Here is an 18,396-nt window from a genome sequence, read left to right on the forward strand (position 1 = left end):
GTACATGCAGGCAAAACATGTACAAAATCGTAAAAAAAAAAAAAAAAATACAGATACCACCAAAGTCCAGATTCGTAGACCAATGAGTTTTCTTGGGGTTACTTACAGGAAAATGGGTGAGGGGTTATTTACAGGCACAGAAATGACTCAAAGACAGTTGCATCATCAACCAGCAAGGGCAACAGCAACAAACAAAGCTGGGGGCCTGGGGCACACTGTTCAGCCCTCGGGCAGGTGAGCTTGTTGGAGAATGCCCTTCTTAGGTGCCTCAGTTGCTCTAAATCTCTTCTGGGCAGCTCAGCTGTTTTTGGTTTTGTTTTTGTTTTCTGAGACAGGGTTTCTCTGTGTAGCCTTGGCTGTCCTGGACTCACTTTGTAGACCAGGCTGGCCTCAAACTCAGAGCAACCTGCCAGCCTCTGCCTCCCATGTGCTGGGATTACAGGCGTGCGCCACCACACTTGGCTTGCTCAGCTGGTTTTTGCTTTGTCCAGGCACCTGGTCTGCTCTGACCAGGCTTTGCTGACTGTGCGGCTTTTCTCCTCTGTGAGTCTTCTGTGCAGCTCAGCTCACCAGTCTGAGAGGGACTCTGGGCTTTTGTTGTTTACTCTGTTGGGGAGGGGCCTAGTGAGGCTGGTCAGTTCTGAGTTGGCTTTATCTTGCTGCTTAAGGAGCTTCCCTGGAGGATGGGATGGTTCGATCTTGGGGGAAAATATTGTACAAGGGGAAGGAGAGAGAATCTTTCCTTCCAATCCAGAGACCAAAAGGGGAGTTAGGTTTTTGGGGAGGAAAGAGATCTCTTCCTATTCTGCAATTCCTTACCTTGAGAACTTTCTAGTGGGTGATCTGATTTGGGTGTATTTTGAGATAGAAATGAGGAGAGAGTACCTTTTTTTGTAATTCTTGGTTGGAGCTCATGCCCATATATTTGTTGATGATATTCCTTGCTAGAATTCTTTTCTCCCTGTCTAAAAGTCCTCAGTAACACAGCTGAAGTCACTTGCTCCAGGGAGTCCTCATGGGTGGAAGTCCATCTCACGGGGTGCTGCAGCCTAAAACTGCCTTTCTTTTACTTATTTTCTTCTTCTTTCTTACCTACCCCCCCCCCCTTTTATGAGGAGCCATCCTCAGCAACATCTTTCCTCTATGGTTCCTTTCATTCTCCACATTGAAACTACAGCTTGCTCCCATCTGTAAGACGGCCGACCCTATAGCTCTATTCTTCGATGCTGCCATGGGCATGTGCCCCTTGGAGTGCCATCCTCCTGGAGGTGAGGCACAGAAAAGTGAGTACCAAGAGACTCCTTAGGGCAGCTAGGCACTGGTAAGTTTTGGGATTAGGACCTAAATTAACTCTAGTCTCAGAGAAGAGAAAAATTAGCATTTGTTCCTAAAGCCTTCTCTCCTTTACACTCTCCACAGCGTGCACAGCGGTGAAGGACCTTTTGATGGCTAGTTTACTTAAGTACAATGAGGGAAGAAATAAGGGAGAGAGCACCTGGGCCAGCAAATAAGAAAGTGAGGAAATAAGAGTCAGGGGAGGCCTGGTGTGGTGGCACCCTGCCTTTAATTCCAGCACTTGGGAGGCAGAGGTAGGTGGATGGATGTGAGTTCGAGGCCAGCCTGGTCTACAAAGTGAGCCCAGGACAGTGAGGCTACACAGAGAAACCCTGTGGTGGCGGGGAAGGAGAGACAGGGGAGGAACTCAGACAATAAATACAGGAATAAGAGAAAGAAAGACGGAATTAACGGGAGGGTGGAAGCCACGGAGAGAGGGAGGAGGGAACAAGTGAGGTAATGAAATGAGTGAAGCAATGAGTAAGAGATGAAGAATGGAATGAAATAATGCAGAAAGAAATGAGCAAATGAATTGGGGGGGGAGGATGGGAAAGTGAATGAGTGAGCCGGGTGTCGTGGTGCAATCCCAGCACTCGGGAGGCGGAGGCAGGTGGATCGCTGTGAGTTCGAGGCCAGCCTGGTCTACAAAGAGAGTCCAGGACAGCCAAGGCTACACAAAGAAACCCTGTCTCGAAAAACCAAAAGAAAAAAAAAAAAAAAAAAAAGGGAATGAAGGAAATACTACATATGAATGCATGCAAGGAGGCAATGCGTGAATGGATGTGAAGAGACCAGCGAGCAGTTATGAATGAGAGAATGAATGAGGGTAGGAATGAGGCAAGGAGAAAGGGAACGGTGGACATAGGTTTGCATGTCCCGAAGGCATCTCAGGGGTGGAGCTTCCTCATCAGCGACCCCAGCCCGGCCCTCCGGCCCCGCCCCGCCGGCGCCCCCCCATGCAGCCCACTTGCGCCTGCGCGGCACCCCACGTGACGGCGAGGCTCCGCCCTCACCTTCGGCCTCCAGCCTCCCGCCTGCTGCGAGAGTGGCCTCAGCCTGCGGTAGCACCAGGTCAGCTGCGAGGCGTGTACCGAGTGGGCCCGGCAGGCCTTCGTCGCCGAGCTCGCGCTGCACGCGGGGACCGGAGAGGGAGCGGGGGCGGCGGCGGGCGCCTGGGGCTGGAGCCGGTGGCCGCCTGACGTGGCGGGGGTTCGGCGGGGCGACCCCCGGGCGTCCGTGGGGCGCGGGCCTGCCTGGCGCTGGGGCGCGGGGCCGGCGGAGGCCTGCACACCGAGGAAGCAGTCCGTTCGGCCCGGCGCCGTCGCCAGCCGCGGGTCCCAGGGTGGCCTCTGGCCTTCCCCGACCCTCGAGGCTACGCGAGCAGGGATTGCAACAGGCGCCAGGGCGGGCCTGGCTGCCGCGTCCGGCGTGACCTCAGACTCTAAAGCCGCAGCTGCGGTTGCTGAAAGAAGCTGGAGAGCTCTTGGGGCCAGTGCACAATCTCCGGCTTGTACTAGTTTATTTTGATTGCTTTAGATCTTGTACAGGCCGAACGAAACGACCTGGCCGAGCGCAACGGGGCCACCTTCTGCCCGCGGCTGCTTCCTAGGGTCGGGCCCCAGCTTCCAGATGCTCCTAGTTAGTGCCTTGGGGAACAAACCACAGAGCACATCAGCACTCGCACACACTTAAAAAAGGACCCACTCCCCGCATCTGCTCTTTCCAAGCTGCTGGTTTTTCTTTTGTTGCACATCTTATCTTGTACTGCTGTAGATATGGATGCGCTGAATGGGAGCACTACAGAAGGCTGAGGGTGCCATTTCAGTAAAGGATTCTCCGAAGATTCCTCTGAAATAATTTTCGGTGCACAACTGTTGACAGTAGCAAACAATGGCAGGAAACCCAGATGTCTTGACTAGGAGTCCTTAAATAAAACGTGTTTATACAGTGCACCGTGGGAGGGGCATGTAGTTATGTAAGCAGAAATCAATGGAAAGTGGAGAGGAATATTGTATAGATCTGCAGTCACCACGGTATCCTTAGTGTTTTCTCTTTAAAAAACAAACATGTGTCTGTATATGTGCCCGAGTGATGGGGTGGAGGTGCCCTGGAGGCCAGCAGAGGGCGTCAGGACACTTGAAACTGTGCCACCCGATGTGGATGCTGGGAACCAAATTCCGATTTTCTTTGAGAATAGTATGTGCTCTTAACTACTCTGAGTCTTCTCTCTAACCCTACCCCTTCCTAATTATTTATGATGAAGTCTGCGCTTCAAACGTGTGATGCTCTTTTATCAACACTCTTGAGTGCTGGACTTACCGACATGTACCGCAGTGTCTGGCGATACCAGAGGTCTTGGATGTTGTTGCACCGCTGGTTGTGCTGGGTTCCTTTTCTTGAGCTTAGTAAATGTGCTCTGTTGCTCAAAGGGGCAGTCGTCCTCGTTTTATTTTATTTAGTTTTAATCTATGTGCATTGGTGTGAAAGTGTCAGATCTTGGAGTTAGAGACAGTTGTGAGCTGCCATGTGGGTGCTGGGAATTGAACCCCGGTCCTTTGGAAGAGTAGGCAGTGCTCTTAACCACTGAGCCATCTCTCCAGCCCCCAGTCGTCCTTTTTTACTGTACTTGTTCTTGGGGTGGCTGTTCAGAAAGTAGATGCTATCCATCCCTTTCCAAGAGGGCAGACAGGCTGCTCAGCTGACAACTGTGGGGACCCCCTCATGTCCATGGGGAGTGGGGAGGTCAGTTCGTCCTTGGCAGTCATTCACAGATGAGGAAGCCCTCCAGGAAGCTGAGATTTGTACATAGCAGCTAAGTACCCTGAGTCTAGGGAGCAGACTTGGCCATAGGAACTGACCCTGAGATGCTTGTGAGACAAACTGTCAAGAGCAGAGAACACAGATTCACCAGCAGAGCATGTTTGTTGAGATTGTATGAAGGTGCCAAGTAGATGTGGTCAGCTTGACCGTGTCCAGAATGGGATTATGAGAAACAAACCTGTTCAGAAGGTGGCTGGTGTGCCCTTGGGTCTGAGAACTGGTGGTAGGACAGGAGAAGGAAGGACAGGGAGCCCCGTGTGGGAAGCAGGGGGGCAGCACATGGAAGCAGGTGGGCAGCACATGGAAAGAAAACACAGTACACTCAGGAGCAGTGTTGGTCCCCTGTCCATCTTAGAGGAAACTGGAATGAGGTGAGAGCTAAGGAGCTCCACCGGAACAGCATTCCTGTGCCCTGACTCTCAAGCTGTGACCGTTGGAAAAACAAGGAGTAGTTAATTATTGCAAGATACAGAAGACTCAATACCAACGAACCTTACAAAACATCCTTAAAAGGGAAAAGAGATCATTGAGACTAGGAGGTTTCAGATTTTAAAATATAGTATAGAACTGACAAAAACAGACCAGTTGCGGGGGATTCTGGCTGGAGATGCCATTGGGAATGCATGTCCTGGGGAGATGAATGGCTTTTAGGAGAGGAGGAGTTAGTTACTATAAGCCGAGTTTCCAGGCTGGAGAGTTCCTAACCAGAGATGGTGGGACACACAGCTCTCATCATCTCTAGGGCCTTGTGAAAAAGCAACCCATTCAGGATGAAAGGAGAGTGTGGGTAAGCCAATAGAGGTCCTACATCCCCACAGACAGATGGAAGACAGTAGAGGCCTGAGACCACATAGGTCTGAAAGAGGAAGGCTTTTTGCCTACTTTTCTGTTAACATCTGTTTTTCACTTTAAACACCTGTATTTGGGGGCCTGTTGAAATGGCTCAGAGGTTTAACAGTGCTTACTGCCTACCTGTGTTCTGTTCCCAGGACCTCAGCCAATCGCTCACAATTGCATTCCAGAAGATCTCACACACTTTCCTGGCCTCAGGGCTACACACGCACATTGCACATAAGTAAAAATAAATCTTTAACCTTATCTATTGTCACTGTACGCAAGTGTGTGTATGTGTGGAGGGCAGAAGACAATTTTGTTGAGTCCGGTCTCTCCTTCCATCTTTATGTGGGTTCCGGGCATTGGACTCAAGTTGCCAGGCTTATAGAATATATGTTTATTCCAACACACACACACGGGTTTATTTTTAAATATTTATTTATTACTGTTATGTATTGAGTGTTCTTCCTGCATGTACACCTGTAGGCCAGATCACATTACAGATGGTTGTGAGCTACCATGTGGTTGCTGGGAGTTGAACTCAAGACCTTTGGAAGAGCAGGCAGTGCTCTTAACCACTGAGCCATCTCTCCAGCCCCCCCCCCTCCCACGGTTTCTTTGTGTCTCTCTGCAGCCTCGGTTGTCCTGCCTCTGCCTCCCCCAAGTGCAAAGATTACAGGTGTGTGCCACTGCGCACAGCTAGGACAAACGTCTTTACCCACTGAGCCAGTGCACTGACTCTGGGAACTAAATAAGATGGCATGAAGTGGAGAAGGTTCTTGGCCTTCTAAATGCTTGACCTGTGCCACAGACCATGTCTTACCTCCTAACCTGCACAGCAGTGTGTGTGTGTATTGTCAATGGCATATTTGTAGTAAGTCTGTTTTGTTTTGTTTTTTGTTTTTGTTTTTCAAGATAGGGTCTCTCTGTGTAGCCTTGGCTGCCCTGGACTCACTTTGTAGACCAGGCTGGCCTCGAACTCACAGCGGCCCACCTGCCTCTGCCTCCCGAGTGCTGGGATTAAAGGCGAGCGCCACCACACCCAGTGTAGTAGGTTTATTTTAATGGCTTTTAAAATCATTTTGCAGCTTTTGAGCATGTCATTTATTTTAGACATTGGGTCTCATACAGCCTTAGATTCCTTTTGTGGATAAGGATGGCCTTGATTTTTAAAAAAAAAGATGTGTATTAGTTGTATATGTGTGCCTGTTTATGTCTGTGTGCGTGTAAGTGTAGGTGCTCACAAAAACTAGAGACAGCAGATCCCTCTAGAGCTGGAGTTACAGACATGTGTGAACTCCTTGACATGAGTGTTGGGAATTGAACTCTGCACCTATGGAAGGCTCTTAACCTCTTCAGTTGTCCCCCCCTTTCCCTCCCACACAAAGATTTAATTGTTGCTGTTTGTTTGAGACAATGTTTCTCTGTGTAGCATTGGCTGTTCTGCACTACTTTGTAGATCAGGGTGGCCTTGAATTCACAGGGAGCCGTCTGCCTCTGCCTACTAAAGATGTGTACCACCATGCCTGGCAAAAGATTTATTTTTATTTTATGAGTGTGGGTGTTTTGTCTGTGTGCATGCCTGTGCACCACATTCATGCCTGTACACCAAGGCCAGAAGGGGGGCATTGGATCCCCTGGAGCTAGAGTTACAGACAGTGTGAGGAACCATGTGTGTACAGACAGTGTGAGGAACCATGTGTGTGCTGGGAATTGAATCCCGTCCTCGAGAAGAGCAGCAGCTCGTGTTCTTAAGCACTGAGCCATCTCTCCAGCACCTACTTATTTTTCTTAAGGAATTTTTTTTTTTTTTTTTTTGGTATGTGAAATTGTAAAGTGTTAATGAGATGCATTGTTTAACTTTAGAGATAAGCGCTAATAATTAAACTTAAACAAAGGTAACATAGGTTTGGCTTTAAGCAAAGTCTATTTGCTGTTTTAGCACTTTGGTTGTTTTGTTGTTGTGGTTGTTTTGTTTTGAAATAAGGTCTCACTGTGTAGCCTTGGCTGGTCTGGAGCTTGCTTGCTATGTAGACCAGGCTGACCTCAAACTCAAGAGTGCTGAGTTACCATGGTTGCTCGTTTTAATAATACCCTTGTTTGAGATCTCTCTCAGGAAGGGGAATATTGTTGTAGGCCATTTTTGGTGTTTTGTTAGTTACATTGAAGTCCTTAACTCTCCGCCAATGGAAAATAAACCTGATGGGGGGGTGAAAGGCTGTTTTGTCCCCCCATGTTCTTCCCTTCTCCCCCCCTGCATCCCCCTCCCCCACTGTGTAGCCTTGGCTGTCCTGGAACTTGCTCTGTAGACGAAGCTGGCCTTGAACTCAGAGATCCCACAGAATGCTGGGATTAAAGGCTTGCGTCACCACACCTGGCATCCCCATGTTCTCTTGATTTTCCGTCTCTCTTATCCGGCCTTGAATCTTCTTCCAGAACCCTTGTCTTTGTTCAGTGCTGCGATCCAATGTTAGCCCTCACAGTGCTAGGCATGTGCTTTACTGCACCACACCCCATCCTCTTTTCAAGTCTATTTTAAGACAGGGTCTCTCTAAGTTTTCTGGGCTCATCCAGTCTCAGCCTTCCAAGCAGCTGGGATAACATTTGTGAGTCATTATGCCAGCTTCAGAATACTTCAGTTTTACTGCAATGCTAAAGGTGGCACAGTAGGATGAAGACCTTGTGGATGAAGAGGGTGGGTTACGAGACAGAGGTCGAGTGGGACCAGGATGGGAGGAAACAGGGAATAGGGATCACAGGGAAGCCACGCAGCAGGTGCCACAAGGTGCAGTACTATCAGCCTGTGTTGCACTGCGCCGCCCACCTCACCTGCTCACCCTTGCTCCCTCTGTCTTGTAGCTGACTGCAGGGGTGCGGAGGCTGCATCAGGATGGCAGAGGAGCAGGAGATTGCCCAGCTGTGCAAGCTGCCCACACAGCCCTCCCACTCGCACTGCAACACCTACCGAAGCACACAGCACTCCCAGGCACTGCTTCGCGGCCTGCTTGCTTTGCGAGACAGTGGCATCCTCTTTGATGTTGTCCTGGTGGTGGAGGGAAAACACATTGAGGCTCATCGGATTCTGCTGGCTGCATCGTGTGACTACTTCAGGTAAACTGCCTGTAGTTAGTCCTCCCTCCCTCCCTCCCTCCCTTCTTCCCTCCCTTCCGTCCTCCTTCTTTCCTTTTTTGTTTTTTTGGATTTTGTTTTTTGTTTTTGAGACAGAGTTTCCTCGTAGCCTTGGCTGTCCTGGAACTCAGTTTGTAGATCAGTTGGCTGTGGAGACTCCATCAACTAGCTTAGCACAGAAGAGGTTTTAATATTCTGTCTATCAGTTTTTCTCTCTGTTGACAGCCCTGGTTGTCCTGGGCTCACTTTGCAGACCAGGCTGGCCTTGAACTCACAGAGATCCACCTGCCTCTGACTCCCCAAGTGCTGGGATTACAACAGTCCCATCATCAGGTGTGTTAGTAGGCTCTACAATCCTTCCAGTATTTTCCAGGCTTCTTGCATGGCCCCATGCCAGTACTTGTCACACTGGGAAGAATTGGGGATTGATTTGTCTGTCTTACACACTGGAGCTGGACTTTGTCACTCTCATCATAGTCCTTAATTTGTGTCATTAGTCTGCAATCTCTAGAGAGACAGAACAAACACACTGTAGCTAATGTGAGAACAGTAGGAAAACTGACTCATGATTGTAGAGACTGAGAAATCCCATGACAGGCGGTCTAATAGCTGAGGATCCTGGGATTTGAACAGTGTGGCTCAGGGCAAATCTGAATGGTTGGACCAGGAAGGCTGACTGTGTAATTGTCAGTGTGAGGATCAAGGCTTGAGAACCCCAGGGAGTCTGGTGTGAGCCCCAAAGCCAGAGCTCCTGAGTTCTCATGACCAGAGTCAGGAGATGAGACTGACCTTCTCCATTTAGTCCACTGACATCCATGCCAGTCTCTGCAGGAAAAAGGTGTGGCTCTAGGTATCCTTAATCCAGTCATATTGACACCTAAAATTAGCTATCATAGGCTGGGCATGGTGGCACATGCCGTCTTCAATCTCAGCACTAAGGAAACAGAGGCAGATGGATCTCTGTGAGTTGAAGGCCAGCCTGGTCAACTGAGTGAATTCCAGAACAACCAGAGTTACATAGTGAGACCCTGCCTCAAAAGATAAATAAATAAGTAAAACAAGCAAAAGCTAAAATTAGCCACCATAATAGTCCTTACCCAGAGCCAGGTGTGGTGGCACATGCTTGTAATCCGAACACTCAGGAGGCAGAGGCAGGCAGATCGCTGTGAGTTGTTACACAGATATTTAATAGCTATATCTTCTTTCCCCTGTATGGGTTCTTTTGTTTTTTGTTCTGTTTTTTTTTTTTTTTTTGGTTTTGGTTTTGGTTTTTTCGAGACAGGGTCTCTCTGTGTAGCCTTGGCTGTCCTGGACTCGCTTTGTAGACCAGGCTGGCCTCAAACTGACAGCGATCCGCCTGCCCCTGCCTCCCGAGTCCTGACTGGCTTTTTACATGATCTCCTAGCTGAGGTCTTCATGCTGTTTCCCAGCTTTTTGTTATTTTTATGAAACATGGTCTCACCGTATGTAACCTTTCTTCTGGTCTGGAACTTACTTTGTAATCAGACTGGCCTTGAATTTAGAGCCTCAGCTTCCTAAGTGCTGAGATGTTTGCTGGCAACACACGTGACTTCAAGTATTTTCCTTTCCCTGTTGTCTCCATAGCTCTGTACTACCTCCTTTGCATAGTGTGGGACGAGGCTCAGAAGGAGGGTGGACCTGCAGCTCGTTTGTGGGATTTACTCCAGTGCAGTTCCAATTCTTCTCCTTTAAAAAAAAAGTTAAAATTTTATTTTATACGCATGAATAATTTGACTGCATGTAGGTCTGTGAACCACAGGCATGGTGGGTGGCTGATGAGGCCAGAGGGGGCACTGGATCCCCTGGAGAGAAGGCTGTGAGCTGCCATGTGGGTGTGGTATTAAACACATGTGCACCGTGCATGCCTTCCTTTCTAACGGTGGCCATCCTAAAGGGCAGAAAACATGAGCAACTTGAAAATCATCCCCCCCCCCCTTTTTCTGTTTGACTTTTGTTTTCAAGACAGTAAGATTATTAGTTTGAGGCCAGCCTGGGTTACAGAGCAGAGGGAGACGCAAAAGAAAACAAACAAAAAAGATTTGTATGTTCTTTTTCTTTGGGAACTTTTTTCCTATTGATTTTTTTTGTTTGTTTGTTTTTTGTTTTTTGAGACAGGGTCTCTCTGTGTAGCCCTATCTGCCTGGACTGGCCTCTCAGAGATCTGCTTGCTTCTCCTCCCTGTGCTGGGATTAAAGGCGTGCGCCACTATGCCCAGCTCCTACTGGGCTTTATTTGTGAGATATATTAATTATGTATAGGGAGCTGCTGAAAGACAAGCACTTATGAACTTTTAAAAGACTTATCTCAGAGGAACTGCCAGCTATCAAGACTTTTGTGTTTTGTTTTTGTTTTTTGAGACAGGGTCTCACTATGTAGCTCTGACTGGTCTGGAACTTGGTATATAGACCAGGCTGGCCTTCAGGCCACACAGATCTGCCTCATGAGTGCTGGGTTCAAAGGCATACACTACTATGCCTGGCTTGATTTTTTTAACTCTCTAGAATACTCCAATATGCCTGAGGATGTTCTCACACATCCATAACACCCTTTTCAGTCTAAGAAAATGTGGCTGAGCTGGGATATACCTCGGTCGAGGGTTTGCCTAGCATGCATGGAGCCCTGTGTTTGATCTCAGTATCATGTAAACTAGGCATGCTGGTGTGGGGGGTCGGAAGTAGTGGAGACAGGAGGATTAAGTCATCCTCAATTATATATTGGGTTCTAGGCTATCCTGGGCTACCTGAGACTTTCTTTTATCCTCTGAGGGACAGGATCTCATGTAGCCAGCCTGGCCTTGAGCTCCTTAATTGTGCCTCCATTACTTCAGTTTTGGGAATTTCAGGCATATGTCACCATGTGTGGTTTTAAGTGTGTATGTGGATGAGGGTGGGGATATCTTAGGCTTTCAGCTCAAGCTGGCTTCATCCTCACTGTGTAGCTCAGGCTGTTCCCAGTGTGTGTAGGGGTGACAGATGTGAAGCACCACACCCGATGCATTTTGTCGCTGTGTTATTTTTAGACCTGGGTTTCACTATTTAGCCCAGGCTAACCTGGGCTTCTTGCCTCTGTCTCTAGGATTAAAGGTGTGTGCCACCATTCATGGCCCGAGCCCGTTTTTTGTTTGTTTGTTTATTTTGGTTTTGGTTTTTGGAGACAGGGTTTCTCTGTGTAGCCTTGGCTGTCCCAAACTTGCTTTGTAGACTGGGCTGGCCTCGAACTCAGAGATCTGCCTGCCTCTGCCTCCTGAGTGCTGGGATTAAAGATGTGTACCACTGAGTCTAGCCCCTGGCCTGGTTTTTAAAATTTTACTTTTGTTTGTTTTTGGACAGGGTGATATTAGTTTATTAGAACTCCTCAGGTAGACTAGGCTAGCCTAAGACTGGCAGCATTTCTCCAGCTCCTGTTTGTAGAGCTAGGATTAAAGGTGTGTGTGAGCCATGCCCACTGCTCACAGGCAGTGCCCTTACTAGAAGCACCCTGGAGAGCTGCGCAGAAAATCAACAAGGGAAGCTGTGCAACAGCAGCCCTGGAAAGCCCAGACTTTAAAATGCAAAGAGAGATGGCAAGAGGCTGGCTAAATGTGGACTGTCTGGAAATAGGTTTAACAATCTATAGGACATTGGAAGCTTGCCAGGCCTCTAAAGAGCACCCAGGCATAGCTGGACAGAGAAAAGCCATTGTGTTGCAAAGAGCGAGTTCTCTCTGTATTAATGTGAACGCTTACTGTGTTCCCAAGAGATTTATTGGGGGTAAATTACACAACCTGGTTGTAAACATGAAAAGGAAAAGCAATCACTGGTTAGGAAATTGTTGACAACAAGAGTAATTAATGAAAGGAATTGGCCCTATCCTATATTGGCTATAATACGAATGTGCAGGATTAGAAACTATTTCTGTTGGTGAATAGAAGGAAATACAGAAAAAGCCAGGAGATTCAGAAACGTCATAAATACAGCAGGAACTCTGCCTGACAATGACGTTGTAAGTCAAGGGAGGGTTGACAGATACCAACATTGCCACTAGAGGAACAAAGTTGGGCCCATAGTACGTATGCATGCCTTATGCAAACATTAAAGGCAAGTTTTTGTTTTGTAGGGTTAAGGGTCAAACCCAGCAGTCTTGGCATATGCTAGATAGGTGCTCTGTTAGAGGCTATACCACCAGTCGGCTGTGTGTGTGTGTGTGTGTGTGTGTGTGTGTGTGTGTGTGTGTATCCACCACCCATGAACTGTGTGTGTGTGTGTGTGTGTGTGTGTGTGTGTGTGTGTGAATCCACCACCCATATAGAGGCCCAAAGTCAACCTCCTACATCTTCTTCCATTGTTTCCATCTTATTTTGGTTTTTAAAACAGTCTCTTAACTGAACTTAAAATTCACTGACTCACTGATTGGTCAGACTACCTGACCAGTGAGCCTGTGGGGTCCTTCTGGCTCTGTTTTGAATCACTGGGATGACAGGGGTGTGTTACATTGCCTAGCTTTTAGTGTCTGTTGGATATCTGACTCAGGTTTTTATGCTTGTATATTAAGCACGTTACCCCTTACACCATCTCTCTAGCCCTCAAACCTGAGGTGATTTTTTGTTTGTTTTTTAAGAATTTTTATTTTGGTATACGGTGTTTTGCCTGCATTACATGTACACTTGCATGCCAGAAGAGGCACCAGATCTCAGTATAGATGGTTGTGAGCCACCATATGGTTGCTGGGAATTGAACTCTGGACCTTTGGAAGAGCTGCCAGTGTTCTTAACTTCTGAGCTATCTCTCTAGCCCCAAGCCTGAATTTTAAATGTTTAACATTAAATAGCAAACAAGAGGAGAATACAGAGAAGTATTTTCTAGTATAATCTCAGAAGGAAAAAGTCATTCTAAGTTTGACACAAAAAACAGTGACACGAATTGAAACTGATATATTTGATTGCATTTAAAATAGACAACTAGACTTGGTTCTGCGTACCTGCAGTCCCAGCATCCACAAGGTTGACACAGGAGGGTCTTAAATTTGGGGCTGACCTGGACTAGTTGAAGTTGTTTTTAAAACAATAGGCAGAGATGGGCATGGTGGCACATACCTTTAATCCCAGCCCTCGGGAGGCAGAGGCAGGCAGATCGAGGCCAGCCTGGTCGACAAAGGGAGTCCGGACAGCCAGGGCTGTTACACAGAGAAACCCTGTCTTGAAAAACAAAACAAAAAATAGGCATGTAGTGGTGGTTCACGGCTTTAATCTCAGTACTTGGGAGGCAGAGGCAGGTGGATTTCTGTGAGTTTAAGGCCAGCCTGGTCTATAAAGTGAGTGTAGGACAGCCAAAGCTGCACAAAAAAACCCTGTCACCAAAAAGCAAAAACAAAAACAAAAAAAAAAAAAAAAGCTGGGTGGGGTGGGTCCTGCTTGTAATATCAGTACTCAGAGAGGCTGAGGCAGGTGGATCTTCATCAGTTTGAGCCCAACCTTGTCTACAAAGCAAGGCCAAGACAGCCAAGGCTACACGGAGGAACACTGTCTTGAAAAAACAAAAACAGAGCCGGGCGTGGTGGCGCACGCCTTTAATCCCAGCACTTGGGAGGCAGAGGCAGGCGGATCGCTGTGAGTTCGAGGCCAGCCTGGTCTACAAAGTGAGTCCAGGATGGCCAAGGCTACACAGAGAAACCCTGTCTCAAAAAACAAACAAACAAACAAACAAACAAACAAAAAAAAAAGAAAAAGAAAAAACAAAAACAACAACAAAAAAGAAGTCTTCATAAAAGGATGGAAGAAAGTTTAACTCACCCCTGAAAGAACCAGTCCCTTCCAATAGATAAGAGATTATAGCAGAAAACTAGCAACATTCTAGGATGTTCAGAAAGACTATTGGGATGGCTGTTTTGTTTCGTTTTGTTTTGAGATAGGGTTTCTCTGTGTAGCCCTGGATTCATTTTGTAGGCCAGTCTGGTCTCGAATTCACAGTGATTCACCTGTGTCTGCCTCCCGAGTGATGGGATTGAACGCGTGACTGGGATGGCTTTTAACAATGTGTGTGTGATAAAATTTTCTGTTCCGTTTATAGTAATATTTATTCTCATGGTAGCAGAGTTAGAGCCAGTATTTCCTGGTTCTTAGCACATTTGTAGTTGGTGTGGGGGCTGGGCTCCTCACTCCAGTGGGGAGTGATGTAAGGACTTCCGGTGGGTGGGACTGTTCAGTTGTGAATGTATGTTAACTTTCTGGCCCAGCATCTACATTTGTAGAAATAAAACATGTCAGATACAGTATGACATGGGGGTGGAGCTAGAGCTGTTGTATCAGATAAACCTGAATGTCCTTGAGTTGGAGTTGACTTTACAAAGAGTGAGGATAGTGCAAAGCAGCTGTAGCCGTGAAAAGCCCCTCCCCAGCAGGGCAATCACTCCCAAGAGCTACACAGCTCTGCACAGCTTTCAAGCTGCTCCATTGGCCCAGCATTCTCCTCTCCGAAGTCCAGCCTATCAGAATCTCCTTGGGCAGCACTTGTTTACTGCTTCTAAAGCTGGGGAGGTGCCTTAGCGACTAAGAGCTTCCTCTTCTCTCTGGAGGGGATATTGCTAGTCGGCTAGACCAGTAGCAAATTAGTTTCGAGGTAGCAGAGGAAATACGTTTATGGTGTGTGTGTGTGTGGGTCACCACAGCATGGGGAACTGTCTCAAATGGTCACATGTAGCATTAGGAAGGTGGGAACCACAGTGATAGGTAAGAATTTATTTCCCAGATGTGTCTGAAATAGAAACAAAGTAAAATACAGAGTCCTTCTCTCCTTGGGGTGACCCAGGGTGGTTGGGGGTGGGGGGCTACCAGCCAACCTTAGGCTAAGAGACAAGTGCTGAGGAGTTTTCATCATAATTTTTAAAAGATTTTTAATCAGTTGTTTTGGGGGACTGGGTCTCAGTGTGTCACTGTGTATCCTTGGCCAGCTTAGAATTGGAATGAAGACCAGGCTGCTTCCAAAGTACTGGGATCAAAGGCATGCATTGCCACACCTTGCTCAGATCTTTTTTATTTTTTTATATTTTTTAAGATTTGTTTATTATTTATATAGTATTCTGCCTGTATATATGCCTACATGCCAGAAGAGGGCAGCAGATCTCATTATAGATGGTTGTGAGCCACTATGTGGTTGCTGGGAATTGAAGTCAGGACTGTTGGAAGAGCAGCCAGTGCTCTTACCCTCTGAGCCATCTCCCCCCCTCCCTTTTTTAATGAAAACAATCTAGCAACATTGTTACATGAGCATAATAACATAAGGGCCCACAAAGCAATGTGAGTAAATGTTTCAGACTGTGTGCCTTTGTTTCTTTCGAGACAGGGTTTCTCTGTGTGGCCATCCTGGAGCTCTGTAGACCAGGGTGTGCTGGAGCTCACAGAGACCTGCCTGTCTCTGCCTCCTGAGTGCCGGGCTTTAGTTTGTGCACTACTTACCGCCACGCAGGTACAGAAAACACATTATTGCCATCCTAACTTCTAATTTGACCATTTCTAGTTGGACATACATTGTAGCAAGAGGATATTATCAGATCTTACATCTATAACTATTTGTTACCTAGTCAAAATATAGGTGAAAAGTAAAAGTTCTCAGAGTTGCTGATTGTGATACTTAGTCTTTCTTCTTAAAGCTAGCGGTGTAGCTCAGCAGTAGGAAACGTGTGGGAGCTTGGGGTCTACCTACAATGCAGAATAATGTAAGGATGGTGGTGAGAGCAAGTGGTACAGCTCTGGGGAGGAAGACTTCCAAGGCTTCCCCAGCATGAGTGCCACAGCTCTGAAGGAAAAGTGTCCTGGCAGTCCTGAGCCGGGGAATACCACAAAGTCACACTGCACAGCAAGCCTCATGTGAGAGATTTATGGGGGAGAGACAAAATAGTGGCTGCCTCTGCTAGGGTGAGAAGCAGCAGGGAACAGCAGGAGACAGGGTTGCTTGCGGGAGGAGGGATTGGTAGGTTTTGGTAAGTTCTCAACCTGGAAGTGGGCTCACACCTCTTACCCTACAGTAATTAAAAGGTGTTTGGTCCTTGTCATTTGCCTTAGAATATCTAGTCATTGTCTCTGCTTGGGTATCTTTTGTTTGTTTGTTTGTTTTGTTTTTTTCTAGACAGGGTTTCTCTGTGTAGCCTTGGCTGTCCCCGGACTTGGTCGGTAGACCAGGCTGGCCTTGAACACACAGTGATCCGCCTGCCTCTGCCTTCCGAGTGCTGGGGTTACAGGTGTGTGCCACCACAGCTGACTTCTGCTTGGGTATCTTCATGTGACAGAAAGACCCAGTTGTTTTGTTTATCTGCCCAGCTGCTTTGCCCAGTGAAGTGCCTTAATCCTCAAATGCTCCTGGAGTCAGTCTGTTAGCGGTCTCTTAGCTGTCTCTTGACATTTCAGCTGCAGTTCTCCAACTGCATTGTCCTTACAGGGCCAAAAGCCTCCCACCTAACTGACTTTCTGCCTCTTCCCCAGGCCATTCTCTAGACTCTCCCCGTAAGCCACTTTATGTAAGGACCCCTCAGGATGCTGAGATTTCAGCACACACACTACTCTGTCCTAGAGATGGAGCTGGGCTGCCAGTGTGCCTTGCTCACCTTACTTGTTGCTTGCTTTCTCTTGGCTGTGTTGAGCAGAAAGCTCTTCTTTCAAGCCCTGACGCTGTGTGCTGACTCCTCTTTGAAGCCCTCTTGCACTTTAGATATACACTGCTCTTAGCTCTTCTCACTTTCTGAGCGAGCCCTGTCTACTCCTCTCGTGTACTCCACTGAGTTACTTTCAAGTGAGACAGATGCCCTTGAGCTTTCTCTTAGTATTTTCCCAACCCAACAACTATCAACCACCTGTTCCCCCTTCTCTACCTCCCAACCTCTGTCCTTCCTGCCTCTGTGCTGGAAATGGCACTTAGGGCTTTGTGCATTCTGGGTATGCACTATGCTACTAAGCCATACCTGCCTGTTGTCCTCCCTCCATTGTCATCATTAAATTTGTATGTCAGGAAGCAAGGGAAATGGCTCAGCAGTTAGGAGTACTGGCTGCTCTTCTAGAGGACATGGGTTCAATTCTCAGCAACCAAATGGCAGCTTACAACCATCTGTAACTCAGTCCCATGTTATCTGACTACCTCTTTTTTTTTTTTTTTTTTTTTTCCTGTTTGTTTTTCCAGTCTCTGGGTAGCCCTGTCCTGAACTTGCTCTATAGATAAGGCTGGCCTCGAACTCAGATATCTGCCTGCCTCTACTTCCAGAGTGCTAGGATTATAGGCGTGAGCTACCCCATCCTGCTCCTGACTACCTCTTCTGGTCCCTGAGGAGACTTGGCCACTGAATGCAAAGATGTTAACATTCGTGTACATAAAAATAAGTATAATTTCAAAAAATTAAAGACATATATGACAGAATCTTAGTAGTTTACGTCAAAGTGGTAGTAAGGGAGAAGCCTAGCACTGCCATCAGCAGCTTGAAGAGTGCCCTTCTCCTTAGGGGCTGGCTTCCAGTTATGCAAAACTGGATCCTTGACTACGACAGAAGGGAAATGAGGAGTCACAGTGAAGCCAGGATGGATGTCCAGCTCGGTCAGGCTCCTTCCATAGGCTGACTCCCCTTTGCAGACTATTTACTCAGAGCACAGAGAAATCAGTGTTCCCACAGGCAGACTGTTATCCAGTCAGCCCCACCACCAACTCCTGGTCTCTTCTGAATGCTTTTTGTGGCTCACACTCAAGCCCTGACTAGCTCTCAATGCCTTGTCTCCTTGCCTTGCAGAGGAATGTTTGCTGGGGGACTGAAGGAGATGGAGCAAGAGGAGGTCCTGATCCATGGTGTGTCCTACAATGCCATGTGCCAAATCCTGCACTTCATATACACCTCTGAGCTAGAGCTCAGCCTCAGCAATGTGCAGGAGACGCTGGTTGCTGCCTGCCAACTTCAGGTGAGAGTTGCCTTGTTGAACAAGAAGATTCATGCCTGAGGGGGGCTTCCCACATTCCCGTGATGACTGCTGGCTGCCATGAGGTAGGTCAAGACGGCCAGAATACCAAGTAATAAGGGACACAGGGCACCTTGCTGCCAAGCCTTGGGAACTGAAGCACAGTAGCTCCAAATGCCCTGGCCTACCCTTCTCTTCTGCTCTTGACTCTTTCTACTTAGAAAAGATTTATTTTATGTGCATGAGCATTTTGCCTGCATGCATGTATGTGTGCCGTGTGTACGCCTGGTGCCTGTGGATGTCAGGACAGGGCATCAGATCCAGTGAACTGGAGCTGTGGATGACTGTGAGCA

General features: G+C 47.6%; 1 protein-coding gene across 1 annotated transcript in view; it reads left to right on the forward strand.

Moving 5' to 3' along the window:
• The first annotated feature begins 2,321 nt into the window (after positions 1-2,321).
• Klhl22 (kelch like family member 22) overlaps positions 2,322-18,396 on the forward strand; it is a 37,142-nt gene continuing 21,067 nt past the window's right edge. The window contains exons 1-3 of the mRNA XM_051150643.1: positions 2,322-2,406; positions 7,849-8,100; positions 17,881-18,046. Coding sequence (XP_051006600.1) covers positions 7,880-8,100; positions 17,881-18,046 — 387 coding nt within the window. The 5' untranslated portion in view covers positions 2,322-2,406; positions 7,849-7,879. The remainder of the gene's footprint in view (positions 2,407-7,848; positions 8,101-17,880; positions 18,047-18,396) is intronic.

The sequence above is a fragment of the Acomys russatus genome, chromosome 8 (assembly GCF_903995435.1).
Source record: "Acomys russatus chromosome 8, mAcoRus1.1, whole genome shotgun sequence".
NCBI lineage: Eukaryota > Metazoa > Chordata > Mammalia > Rodentia > Muridae > Acomys > Acomys russatus.